Genomic DNA, 14,358 nt, shown 5'->3' with positions numbered 1-14,358 from the left:
CTATTTCTGCACCACAGCTCTTACCTTTATATGTGAGTTCTTTGTATACTTGGTGTAGGCCTACTTGCTCTTATTTTAGCCACAGTTCTAATGAGCTTGGCTATTCAGTTTCTCAGCCCACAACAGTCCAGAAACAGAACTAATAAGAGGCAGGTTTTCTGACAACGGCCAAAGAGATGGGTGAAAGACTGGAGAAGGAGCAGAAAATGTATACAAGAATAACAGTTGCCTCAGGGCAAACACTGTACCACTCAAGTTTTACTACAACTGCAGCATTTCCTTTAACCAGAGGTTCCTAGACTGACAGCATACCTGCATGGGTTTTTGTAACAGCCACCCATATCTCAGCAGCACGCACAATATGGATAAGCTGGGGCATCCAGAAGGGCTTAAATTGTGTTCAGCGGCCTTGGTTTATAAGAGGAAATTGTATTTCCAACAAAACTGGTTTAATATGAAAGATACTGGTACTCAAAGGGAAACTTGCAGTTTTCTGGAAAACTAAAAAAACATCAGATAATTCTGGTATCACTGTATATGCCGGGAATCTTGATACACCAATCTCCAAAGAAATAAATTTGGAGTCTGGGTACAAACGTAATGAATAGAGAAAATATCATGAACCAGCAAGTGAAAATGTTCTAGAAGGGAAAACATGAAATATAGGAATAATGTGTCTCTGCAGACCATTCTATAACATTACCTGTTGCTATGGAGGACAAATAAACAACACAGAGAATCCAAATGACTCCATTTTAGTCAACAGTTTTACAAATTGTATTGAAATCTTTCATCAGAGCTTCTTCTAGTGCTTAACAGATTTCAGTTCTTCTCTCCTCCCACCCCCTTTGTCCCTTCTGGTATACGTGCTAATGAGCAGTGAAAATGCTAAAAGGTAGGCAGCAGGAAGGAGCAGAACAGGGCAGGAACAGTTTGTGGTCTGAATAATCAGCCTCTGCATAATTAACAGTTGACTTGCATTCCCAACTACTGATAACTGGCAATCTATATTAGAACAGCTGCTAAGATTTTCCCAGAAAAAATGATCACAATACAGTGAGTAATGTCAGCTTCGTGAATTATTTATAGGTTATCCTTTAACAGAAGTAGGCCCAGGAACGGAGTGGGGTGAGTATTTATGTCAGCGTTGAGTCTCTCTCTAATTATTTCGAAAAAATTAAGTATTGATTTAAAAAAAAATTCAATATTTCGCATTACTCATCTATTAGTAGAGATAATAGAAAGTGAGACTATGTATGTACCTTATCAACCAAATTTAACATGTGACATTTTGTGCATAAAAAAAAGAGGAAATGATGCTTTATTTTACCAAAAGTGTATCTTGTTAATATCCCTCGTGCATTTAAGATGGGATTCAAGCAAAGAGAAAAAGATTCATTCGTAATACTTCCTGAATATTCTGGTAGGTATTTCACAAAACAAGAAATCTGTGTGTATATCAAATAGTCAAGGACCCAAACTGAAGGTAGATTCCTTGGTTGTTGAAGAGTGAAAGCAAAGGGCAGTGAATGGATCTGAACCTACACAGAACCTCACGGAGCCCTTTGCTATGACATGAATCCAGATACAACATGAGCCATTCTCACCGCGACAGAACCACACATACCACGGTCTAGAATATCATCAGTGGCTAACTCTGCCCCTTCAGATAAGGACCAAAGAGAGGTTTCTGAGGAACTTTGATTAAAGAGGATTTATTCAAAAATATTAACATACATTTTTAAAGGTTTTTTTGGTCAAAGTCTATTCTAGTTAACACTTTAATCCTTCTTCTGTGCTACTAATGAAACAGCTGCTAATGAAATTCAATGAGAACACTAAATTGGGAGGTGTTGGAACCCCAAAGAAATAATAAAAAAGGATATAACAAGATTAGAAAATATGAGCAGACTAAAACAAAATTAGATTGAATTCAAAAATGAAAGTGAACATTGCTGGTGGGCGTGTAACTGGTACAACTTTACTGGAGGGCAACTTTGTAATATGTATCAAGTGCCTTGAAAATGTTCATACAGAGCCCGCCTGGTGGTCCAGATCGCCAGTTCGATTCCTACATGGGCTAGTGAGCTGCGCCCTCTACAGCTAATATTGTGAACAATAGCTCTCCCTGGAGCTGAGCTGCCAGAGGTTGGCGTGAGCTGCCGCTGTGGGCTACCATGTGCCGCCGTGAGCGGCTCCTGCCCAGCGTGAGAGGCCAGCTTTTTTATTAAAAAACTAATTAAAAGTACAAAGGAATACATGGTAGTCAGGAAGATTTTAAACCTGAAAATTCTAGAGAAAATAACAGTCAAGTATAATCCTATAAGCCAGGTGTAACATTTGGGTGCATTTTCTTGCAGTCTTCTTTCTAGCCTTACTTACGGAATTTTAACATAACTGGTACTAGGGTGCACACAGCAGTCTGTAAGTTACTTCTTTTCACTTAACACAGCATGGCCATTTCCTTACAGCCTAACCTAAAATGCTCATCACCACCATCATCATCATCGAAATAACCAAAGCAACTTTGCCAATCTGATGGGCCAAATGGTATCTTGTTTTAATTACTAGAGAGGTCAGACCAGACCCCCTTTATTACTACTTTGCTAAAATGCTTGCTTATGTATATTTTAAACATATTTATTGAGATCTAATTTATGTAGATTCACCTATTTTAAGTGTATGAATTCAATCGGTTTTTGGGGGAAATTAACTTAAGGTGAGCAACCAATATCACAATCCAATTTTAGAACATTTCCATCACTACGCATCTTTTAAAAAGTTGGATTTTAAGAGCTGTATAGTTGCTAGCAATGTTCTCTCATTTTGTCATTCACATTTTAATTTTTGGTTATGGGTTTTTGGAGGTGGGGAGTGTTAAAACAACAATTATTTCATTTGCTTACAATGCTGTGTGCCAGCAACTCAGGCCTGAGCTCAGCTGAACATTTTTTCTGCTGGTTTTGCCTGGGATTACTCATACGATTGCATTCATCTGGCACATGGTCTTGTTTCCTCAGGGAGGCTAGCCAGGCTTGTTCACATGGCCATATTTAAGAAGTTGACAACGGAAGCTTCAAGGTCTCTTAAGGTTCAGAGTCAGAAGTCACATAAAGTCACTTCTAGTGCATTCCATTGGTCACAGCAAGTTGCTGGGCTGGCCCCGATTCAAGGGCAAGGGGAAATAGACTCCACCCTTGGTGGGAGAAAAAGCAGGCAAGCAGCAAAGGGACAAACAGACAGGGATGGGAGAAATTGTGGGGGTGATTTTTGCAAATAATTTTCCCCAGAAGCCTGGAGGTTCATCCAGTCCTCTCTGCGTATGAGAACACTGAGACACACAGAGGCTAAGTAACCCCACCACGTTCATACTGACGGTTAGCAGTACATCCAGAACGGGGACTCACATCTGCTGCCTCCCAGTCCAGTGTTTTCATTCCTTCAAGGATCTCGTTCAGATCCTCTACCTTCTTTACAGATTATAATATTTTTGATATTTGGTGGTTAGGTTAAATCTAGCTATCTTCAAATTTCCTACATTTGGTATTCTATACTTTAGAAATCTTCTCTCCTTCTAAGACCATGTAAATGTGCAGTTACCTCTTCCTAGATATTGTATGGTTTGATTTTAAAACATTGAACTTTTTAATGATTCGAAGGAAGAATCTAATACTTTTGGGGGCTATCGTATCAGTACCAAACTGTTTTTAACTATTGTAACTCAATACTGATATGAAATCTGATAGTACCAAGCCCCTTCAGTACTCTTTGAAACAAAAAGGCTGTTCTCATCCACTTATTCAAGATGAACTTTAGAATCATTGTCAAATCCCCCCCCTAAAAAAAAACAACAAAGAAAAGAAAAACATCTAATTGTATCTAATTGTGATTTTATCTGAAACTGCATCAGACTGATTAGGTTAGTGAGAGGAAACTGCCTTTTTTGCAGTCTTCAGTTTTTCCATCTAAGAATATGGCATGTCTCCACATTCATCCAAGCCTCCTTTTATAGCCCTCCAAATTAAAATATCCTGCATTTCTGGAAGAAAGTGTACTTGGTAATATATTATTATTCCTTTGATAAACTGCTGGATGTGATGTGGCAGTGATTTGTTTAGGATTTCTATACCTACATTTACAGGTGAGACTGGTCTATAGTTTTTACTGTTGGCTTTGCATAACAAATGGGAAAGGGTTCTAGGTTCCCCCAAGCCCTGGCATAGTTTATATTGTATAAAAACGATGTGTTCCTTGAAAGATTTTTTTCTTTTCTTTCTTTATTTTTTTAAAAACGTGGCTAAATATGTTCCTTAAAAGTTTTAAAGAACTCACATGGAAAAGAGTGGGACTGGCTTGTTTTTACGGAAATATTTTGGTAACTTTTTCAATTTCTTCTACAATTACTAGGTTTTTGAAATGTTTCCTCCTTCTGGGAAAATTTTGACCATTTATATTTTTCTGCGAAGTTGTCTACTTAGTATTTTCAAATTCGATAGTTTTAAATTGTATTAAATATTTGCTTAAAATTTAAAAGTGAATTTATATTATTGGCTATATCCCATTCATTGTTCCCAATTTTGGGGAAATTTTTTCCTAAATAGATTTCTTAGATTTGTCAAATCTTTGTCTATATCAGTCTGTCAACTGTAGCCTGTGGGCGAAACCCGGCCTGCTGTCTGTTCTTGTACAGATGTGGCCTAAGAATGGTTTTTACATGTCTAAGTGGTTGGGAAAAAATGAAAATAATTCTCATGACATGAAAAATTATAAGAAATTCAAATTTCAGCGTCCATAATAAAGTTTTATTGGAACCCAGCCATGCTCATTTGTTTGTGTATTGTCTATGGTTGCTTTCATGCTACAGTGGCAGCTGGGTAGTTGCAAAAGACACCACATGACCTGCCAAGCCGCAAAGGACATGCCTGGCCCTTTACAGAAAAAGTTCGCCATTCCTAGTCTATAGGACACAAGTTTTGATAAATATATCTACTGAATTCCCCAGCTTATGGTATCTTGGTTTTTAGGTTCTTATTTTTTTTTAATATAGTTGATCAGTCAAAGTCAGAGTGGTATATGAAAGTTTCTCACAACTATGGAGTTTTTGCCGGTTTCTTCATGTATACTTAATCATTTTTGTTTTATAGACACAATCTCTATGTTTCTGAGAGCTGATATATTTCAGTGTGGAGAGTTTCTTTTATAAAAATAGAATGCCTTCTTTATTTTATTAGACGTATTACCTTGGGTTCTACTGTTTCATACTGAAGGGGAGCAGAGTTTGGCACCCCAAAAATATGACTTTTGGGATATTGACTATTTTAAACTGGTTATTTTTAAGAAACAAAGCACTCAGGAAAAATCGTTGACCTTTCCCCCGTCTAAAGGGAACTGAGAGAGAGGACCTGCTCCAGGAAGGAAGATAACACAGATAGCTATAGATTAACATGAACTAGTGTGTGATAGACAGAGAGGAACCTAGCAAGGCCTATTGTTCAAAGTTATATGTGTGTCCCATTGTTAAAGATGCCCAGCAAATATTTACCAAACATTTGCTTTTCCATCTCCAGGTGAACTGCCTTCCTGCCTTTCAAAGTCCCAAACCACAAAGCCCCCTTCTCCTTAGCTCCAGAATCGCAAATAAGCCTCGACTGCACAACGGGTCTTACTCGGGTCTCACATTCTACGGTACCCCAGTGGACGTCCACAGTATTTTAGACATTTTCTCCTGTTAATCTGTCTCATGCTCATTTGATTATTAGCCGAGCCAAAATTTAGAAAAGTGGGAGGAAAGTTGTATTAGTGACCCCCGAAATATTAATACTAATACTCTGATTAGCTTTGTGATTCCTGACACGTCTTGCCCAAACACTTGGTGGTGTTTTGTTATAGGTGTCACTTTTGTAAACAGAATGTAGTTGGATTTTAATTTTTTTGACCCATTCTGAAAGATTCGTTTAATAGAGTTTAACCCATTTATACTTACTATTTATAGTCATTTTTTACCATCTTCTTATCTTTTGCTCTGTGAACTGTTTTTTTTAAAAATGTTTTTCTTTTTCCCTTGAATGATGGGAAAGGTATACAATCCGTTTTAAATTTATTAGAATAATGTTACCACTGTATGAATGTTTTTAATTTTAAAACTATAGAAAAGTTCAAAGAAGAAAGTAGTAATCACCCATATTTCGACTTTGAGAATTAATCACTGTTAATTAAGATTTTAGCACGTTTGCTTGGAGTGTGTTTTTTTCTATGTATATATTTTTAAAACATCATATGAATAAGAATAAATTATGCATAAAATATTAGAACCATATAGATGAAGCCAGAGTCTCTAATTCTCTTTCTCTCACCTCAGGTAACCAGTATTACGCTATGTATCTATTTTTTCCAGTCCTTATTAACCACAAAAAATTTGCTATCCAAAAATGAATTTTGCTATCCAAAAATTCATTCTTAACAACCTCTGAAAAATTTTACCCAAAATTTGCTATGCAGATAAAAAAATTGAGTGTAGGGGTTGCCGGTTAGCTCACTTGGTTAGAGTGTGGTACTAACACCACCAAGGTTGCTGGTTCGATCCCCACATGGGCCACTGTGAGCTGCACCCTCCTTAAAAAAAAAAAAAAAAAAAAAAATTTGAGTGTAATGAAATGTCATATACACAGAGCAAAAACATTTCTTTGGCTGTAAGGAGTAGACCAATGGAGAAAAGTGGATAGAAAACATCTTCTTTTGTCCATATGGTTCTGCCATTCGGCCACAGGGAGTCAGCCTGCGTTAGTGTTCCCTGCTACTGTTTACCTGGACAATAGTTTCCAGCTTTCAGAGCTCCTGATGTTTGAATCTTTTTTGTATGTTCTATGAAGTATTTTCGAGGCAAGACACAATAGAATTAAGAGTTGGTAAGTTTCTGCGCTATAATCTGGAAGCCCATAAACTATTTTTTATATTCAGAAAAGCAAAACAAAATGAAAACAATATTTTTTTAAATGCCACTGAATGTACCCAAGGGGAAACATAATTCTGGAAAAACACTCAACAGATTTATTTTAGAAGGTAGCAACGGCTCAAAGAAACAAAAGAAAGCAGAGAAGAAAATAGAGACTAGCTTGCTTTTATAGTGCAAAGCCAGTGCAATTACTGGGTGTTCTACATGCTTCAGGACCGGGAAGAGAGTTTTGCCCCGAAACACCTCTAGTGAAACACCTATACGTGTATACTGCATAACTTGGCAGCTGAATTAAAATTAAAGATGAAAATCTATAAAACAAAAGGTTGACAAAATTCTACATTACCGAATAGGAGATCAAAAGAGCTGAGCGTGGATATTTAATATTCATCTGTTTAGCAATCCTAGGTTTGGTTAATATCTAATTCCTCCCCTCAACAGTTGATCAGAAAATTGAGAAAAATATAATGAATTGATTGAATCAAAAGACATTATCTGCTAAAAGGGAAATTGTATGATAGAAATACAGGAAACACCCTTTCTTTTGAAATAATAGGTCTGCTGTCAGTACATGATATTAGATATGTCACTCATGGTGCTGGGCACATCTAACCTTCCCATCTACCTTAAACAGACTCATAAAAATATGACATCTGGTTTAGGAAAGCAGGGTGAGGCTGGTCTGTGTCTAGAGGTGGACAGTGGACAGCGCAAACGTAGGCTGGCCCACAGCTTACATTAACATTGTGTGGAAAGCTATGCTTGGCCAGATTCCTCTCTTGGAAATTTAAACAGCAAAATGAGAAAAATTTGTCTATTGAAAAGAGAAGAGAGAGTACCTGAGTCACACGAGTGAGCTAAGATTCTGATACCTTGACTACAGAAAGAACTGGGTCTGTAGTTAAGGTATCAGAATCTTAGCTCACTCTACAGACCCTGTTCTTTCTGTAGTCTTTATTGCTTCAGTTCTCCTTTACAATAAAAAATTAAGAGGGTAATAGGGTTTTTAGCTTTAAAGTATGTTTACAAACGAACACATCATTTTCACAACTCTGTAAAGTTATGTGGGATGAAACTACCCACTTTACAGACGAGAAAACCGAGGCAGAGTGGGGTCAAATATTTTGTTAAGGTCACAAAGCTTCTCAATCATGATAATACATGACAGCTGTGTTTTCCCATGACACCACTCTAATGGCTTCCTTTACAGGTCTTTCTCCCCAAACATTAGCTACACCAAAGCAATACTGTAAGGCAGAAAAAACGTTTCCCTCTTACCTGTTTGCTGTATGGTAGTTACTGCCTGAGCATTACATTGTAGCTGTAACACGTGTCTCAGCATGGCCACTCCCCAAATATGCAACTCTTGACACAACGCAGGAGCCATTGCTGCTTTCGGCTGAGAGGATTTCAGACCTGTTGTGAGGGTCTGTAAACTGGCTGCTTCCAGCTGCCTGCACAATGCAGAAACACTTAGAGCACAGAGGAATTTGTGCTCTGGGCTATGGTTTTCAGTATGGGGCAAAAGGTTGAAGACAGCATTATAATTATTTTCATACTTCCCATTAATATCACATCCAGGAATTGGGGTCTCAACCGTCTCACCATTTTCCTCACTCTCCCCTCCTAGGTCATCACTGAGTGTTTGCATCAGATTCTTGCTTTCAGGTAAACAGATGTCCTTGTTACTAATCTCACCACAAAGCTTCCTTATAACATTGTCAACATCCTCAAATCTAGCTAAAAGAGTTGACCTCAGGGCAATGTGGCAAAAGACCCCCAGTGTGAGAAGCAGTCCCCCTAGAGAACATTCTACACTATGGTAGAGATCCCAGGCCTGCTGCATACACTCTTGGCTGCAATACTTGGCATAGCTGCATCCATCACAGGGAACCGGAGCCAAAGTGTGCTGCAAACATCTGTGACAGTACAGGTCCCCATTGGTAACTCTGGTATCCCACTTGCTCTCCAGGCCATGACATAGTGGAGGCATTTCTCCCGGGTTAAGGACACTCACAAAAGCATTCTCCTTCACCAGGAGCTCTCCTGGGAGAATATCTTTTGTGGCAATCAGATAGCGGCCTTTTAAAGGGTCTGTACATAAACTGACAGATGATGACGCATTGGAAATTCGTTCATTCTCTTCCCTTAGGTCCATATCCTCAAAGGCTTTGGTTAGAGCTTCTGGGAAGGTTTCTGTGAGATTCTCCCTTTCTTGTACCTTCATTTTCAGATGACTAAGGGTTCTCTGCAGATTCTGAAACTGGGAAGCTGCTAGGGTTGGGTTGGCAGCGAGGTTCCTTTCGAGATCACTGATGGTCTGGCTTGCCTCCTGTAGTCTCCCTAGAGTCACCAGACAGTCTGCCTTCCGCAGCATCAGCTTGGGTTGCAATCTTTCCGGATACCGATGCATCTGTGCTCTGATGATGTCTTTAAGACACGTCTGAAAACAGGAAGGAAATCCCACAATGATCCTCGGTCCTTACTCTTCAATATCTACTGAAAGTCTTAGCACAAATCTACAGGAAAGTGAAGGATTATTAAAAATGGAGCAAGTACAGTCATGTGCTTGTTTCCTTATATCATATGCTGCTGTGTGATCTTTTAATTGAGTGATAAGAAATCCATGCTAAAGAGATTAGGTTTAACTATCTTATTAAATATTTCTGTTTTTGAGGAAAAAAGTCTTACAGATAGAAGAATTATAGTGTGGGGATTAAAAGGGCAGTCTTTGAAGCCAAACAGACCTGCATTCCAATACGGACTTTGCCTCTTACTAGCTGTATGACCTTGTGCAAGTGACTTAATTTCTCAGTGTCTTAGTTTTCTCATGGGAAAACAGGGGAAATAATACGTCACGGGGTTGAAATATGGATGAAAATAAAGTTATATATCTAAAGCGCTGAAAATAGTGCCTGAACATTGTATGTGTTCAATATATGGTAGTCATTATTGTAAGAAGGGAAGTAGAAATAACCAATATAGGGAAGTTAAAAGGGTTAAATGTTCTTCCAGTCACAAGTTCTTCTAACCACCGTTTTCAGTAGTCCAGGACTCTCTTGCTTAGGGCCTAGAGTTAGGTTCTTGCTCTTTTATTTTAGTCCAAAGGACATAAAGGTGAACTTGTGACTATTCTAGTTCTAAATTCTAAGGCATAATTTAAATTTCTGTGGAATTCTGAAATGGATGTACCAAAATGGCATTTTAGAGCTTGTCCTTAGACCTCCAATTAGGGGATGAGGAGAAAGCCACTCATCCAAAGCCCCCGCCACCCCCCCGTTAGGCATACACAGGCATTTCACGGCAACTTTTACTTCCCCACTCAAAATGCATATTGAGGGTCATCTATATTATTGCTGGAATAATCTTGATTATCTATCTATCTATCTATCTATCTATCTATCTATCTATCTATCTCCCAAACAAGTAAATAGTTTGCAAACACTTGGAACCTGAAGTATTATTAGCACCTTATCTCACAGCTGATCTAGACACTGAGAACTGCTGACCCATTGGATATAGTCCATTGTCCTGTGGAATGTGCCATGACTCTCTTGTCAACAAATACTACCTTCACATAATCACCTCCAATAGGTGAAATGAATCAGGAGAAAGAACAAGTTTGGTAGGATATCAATTTGCTTCCAATTCAACCAATGGGCCCAATTTTAGTGTCCTAAGGTAGAAGCAGAGACGAAGGTCTGGTCCTCCAGCGAACCCCATACAGACCCTCTCCAGTCACACCAGGCATCCTGATACTCACTTCATACTGACCCAGGTGGAAGAGGGCTGCGGAGCGATTGGCATAACACAGCGAAATGTCCTCAGTGTTAGGCCTTGAGTGCGATACTCCCTGCAAAACAATGAACCAGTCAAAGGTATAAATGGAAACCAGCATCTTGAAAGTATTTTTTCAGATAATAGGGGCTCTACTGTTAAAGACTGCATGAAATTGGGAATGTTACTGGATCTCTTTGTGCTTCACCTGCTTCGGCTTCATTTTTAACTACCTTAGAGCAAAGCTGTAAAGATCAAGTGAGGAAACAAATATTCAAAGCACTTAGAAGACAGCAGCATCAGACATGGCTTCAGCCACAAACAATACTAAAGGAGAATGAAAACCAAGGAACACAACAAAGGGTGAGTGGCACAAAGAGAAATTCACAAAAGAAGAAAGACTATGATATATAGGAAACAAATGGTTAATTCACATATAGATACCCAGATATATGAAAACGAATGCAGAAAAGGGCTACTTTTTTTCTATCACCAAATTGGCAAGGATTAATAATAATCATAAAAGTGGCATCTCAAATCACTGGAGCAAAGATGGGGATTATTTAATAAAAGTATTGGGACAAGTAGGTAGCTAATGAGAAAAAAAAAGTTGGCTGTCTATATATGATAAAACTTTCATTAGGATAAAGTCCAAATAGATCCGAATCTTAATGTAAAAACGAAACTATAAGAGCACTAGAAGAAACTATAGGAATAGTCCAAAGTCATGTTGGAGTGAGGAATACCTTCTTAGTTATGATATGAAATTCAGAAGTCATAAAAATTAATAAATTTGACCACATAAAAATAAAACATTTCTTTATAGCAAAAACCAATAAAAGCAATATCTAAAGGCAAACATTGAACTGGAAAAAATATTTGCAATTCACATTACAGGCAAAGGGCTCATTTCTTTACTTTATGAACAGTTCTTACAGATCAATAAGATGAAATAAGATGACAAACCAAAAATTCCATAGGAAAATAAACAAATGATATGAACAATTCTAATAGGAAATATAAATGGCTCTTAAACATTTGAAAAAAAAAAGCTCAACATCATTTATAATCGGCAAAATGCAAATTAAAACTACTGAGATGCCATTTTTTACTTATAGTTTGGCAAAAAAAAATTGATAGGACACTGAGGTGGCAAAGGAGTGGGATAATTAATATTCTCATATGTATGTTGCTAGTGGGAGTGTAAATTGGTCTCATGATTATGGAGGGCAATTTAGCTATATATATATATATATATATATCCATTGACCAGCAATTCCTCTTCCAGGAATTTATCCTACAGATGTAATTATTTATCCTATAGGTATGTGCTAAATAATATACATGCAAAGTTTCTCATCACAAAATTGTTTGAAATAGCAAAAGATAGGAAACAAATATTGGTCTGTAGGATTAATTAAATAAATTACTATTATATCCATATAACAGAATACCATGTAGCCATAAAAAAAAAAAAAGAATAAGGAAGCACTTTATGCTCTCATGTAAAAATGATCTTAAGATATTAAGTAAAAAACATGCAGTGCTGGGGGTGGCCAGTTGGTTAGAGTGTGGCGCTAGTAACACCAAGGTTGCTGGTTCAATCCCCACATGGGCCAACGTGAGCTTCGCCCTCCTTAAAAAAAACAAAAAACAAAAAAACAAACATGCAGTGCTAAAGAGTGCATGTAGAATGTTATTTATATAAAAACAGTATGTGTGTGCAGGAGTGGAAGATTATTTGTATTTATTTATAGATGCAAAGTACCTCTGGAAACATACATTTAACAGTGCTAGCTTCTGGGTATGGGAAAACTAGGTGGCTAGGGGACAGAAGAGGTAGACTACACTGTATACGCTTGCACTTTTTGAGTTCTAAGTATGTATGTATAAACACATTTCCTATTCAAAAATAAATAGATAAAATAATAATAATAAAACCATAATAATTGGTAAAGCTTAGGATAAAGAGAAATGAACATTCTCATACTCTGCTAGAAAGGATGTTAACTTCCCTGGAGAACAATTGAGCATCAACTATCAAAGGCTTTAAAAGAATACATTCAATTGACCCAGCAATTGCTCTTCTAGGAATTTAATCCTAAGGAAATAAGCAGATGTGTACAAATATTTACATAGAAAGATGCTCCTTGCAGCTTTATGATACAAAACAATCTGCCAACATTAGATGTTAAATCAAGTATAGTTCTCTGTAATGGAACACTAAGCCAGCCATAAAAAATCATGTTCTAGTGGAAAATTTAATAACATGAGAAAATGATTACAATAAATTGTCGAGGGAAAAAAAGCAGGTTACAAAACATTAAGTATAGCATTATCCCAATTTTGTAAAAGAAAAACATATTTTCAGAGGAAAAAGTGGCTGGATGGATATAAGCAAGAATGTTAACAGTACCTATCATTGGTTATGGGATTTTTTTTTTGCTCTTTATGCTTCTCTATATTTTCCATGTAAACATATATTACATTTGCAATCAAAGACAACAAATATTATTTTAAAAAAAGAAAGAAAATAGCAGCTTTATAGAAAATTGCAAAGTACCATAATCACCAAAATACTAGCTTCATGAAATAGGCTCATCTCCCTTCTCATCCAGAGCAAACCTTAACTTTTTGTCTGATTTCACTTTTTATTTTACTTGTTTTCCATAAACAACTTCCCATGTGATCACATTTATGATGCACATGAATAAAGGGGATGAGATCAGCTATGAACAAGAACTATTATGCCATTTATCAGTGGATCATTATTGCATCGAATGGATTTCAATTCTTTAGCAATCACTAATGCTTATATAATTCAGCTAAATACTTGGTTATAACATTACCAAGCAGGACTTTTATTAATTATAGAAGTTGCGATTGTAGGTCTGATAGTTTTTAGAAAACTAATTCCAAAATTTAAGCATAGGCAGTTAAAGACTCAGAGTAGGGGTCCACCTTCAAATTTACAGTCATTCTTTTAATACACAAGATCACAGACCTAGTCCAAGGGAGTGATGCATTCTTGCTTTAAGCCCATATTTATCTCTAAAAAGTTATGGAAGGAAGTCTCTCACGGACTTTGTTCCAGTTCCTACTATGGAATTAGGACAACAAAAGCAATAGGTTGATAAAAGCCACTATTCCTCGTCAAAATCTAGCTCCTTGATGGTTAGTATAATTTTAGCTATTTGTTGACAACCTTCAAAATGGAGTTCAACTGGGTGGTGGCAATTGAGTTTATTTTCCTTTCTAGTAATAATTTAATCTAAGTCATACTGGTTGTAGCTAACACTGGATAATCAAAAATCTAGCTGCTCTCTAAATCGGGACTATCAAATGAATAGTCTCATGAGTCATTCAGACAAAAATGGCATACACGTCAATGAGCTGACAGACATGAGCAAGGCGGGACAAGGGGTCCAATAAGCCTATTGCTATAAGGTGTTTGAACAAATATGGGAATAGAAGTTTCTTGATGGAATTCAGGACACATAATACAAACTACCTTTTGTTTCAGAACATAACCAACAGCAGAATTCTACCAGTTTTCTTTTTCAAGTCCAATCCACAAATTATAGACAAAGCTCCCACTGGCTATATCATTCAGCAATAAGGCTCTATCT

General features: G+C 37.1%; 1 protein-coding gene across 2 annotated transcripts in view; it reads right to left on the bottom strand.

Moving 5' to 3' along the window:
• Positions 1-14,358, bottom strand: part of SMYD4 (SET and MYND domain containing 4) — a 37,981-nt gene that overhangs the window by 6,224 nt on the left and 17,399 nt on the right. For both annotated transcript variants that reach the window (XM_019755524.2, XM_019755522.2), the window contains exons 4-5: positions 10,716-10,805; positions 8,231-9,395 (exon numbers count right to left, since the gene is read on the bottom strand). In XM_019755524.2, coding sequence (XP_019611083.2) covers positions 8,231-9,395; positions 10,716-10,805 — 1,255 coding nt within the window. The remainder of the gene's footprint in view (positions 1-8,230; positions 9,396-10,715; positions 10,806-14,358) is intronic.

Source organism: Rhinolophus sinicus, linkage group LG15 (assembly GCF_036562045.2).
Source record: "Rhinolophus sinicus isolate RSC01 linkage group LG15, ASM3656204v1, whole genome shotgun sequence".
Lineage (NCBI taxonomy): Eukaryota > Metazoa > Chordata > Mammalia > Chiroptera > Rhinolophidae > Rhinolophus > Rhinolophus sinicus.
The sequence above is the reverse complement of the archived record's forward strand: the minus strand, read 5'-3'. Positions and strand labels throughout refer to the sequence as shown.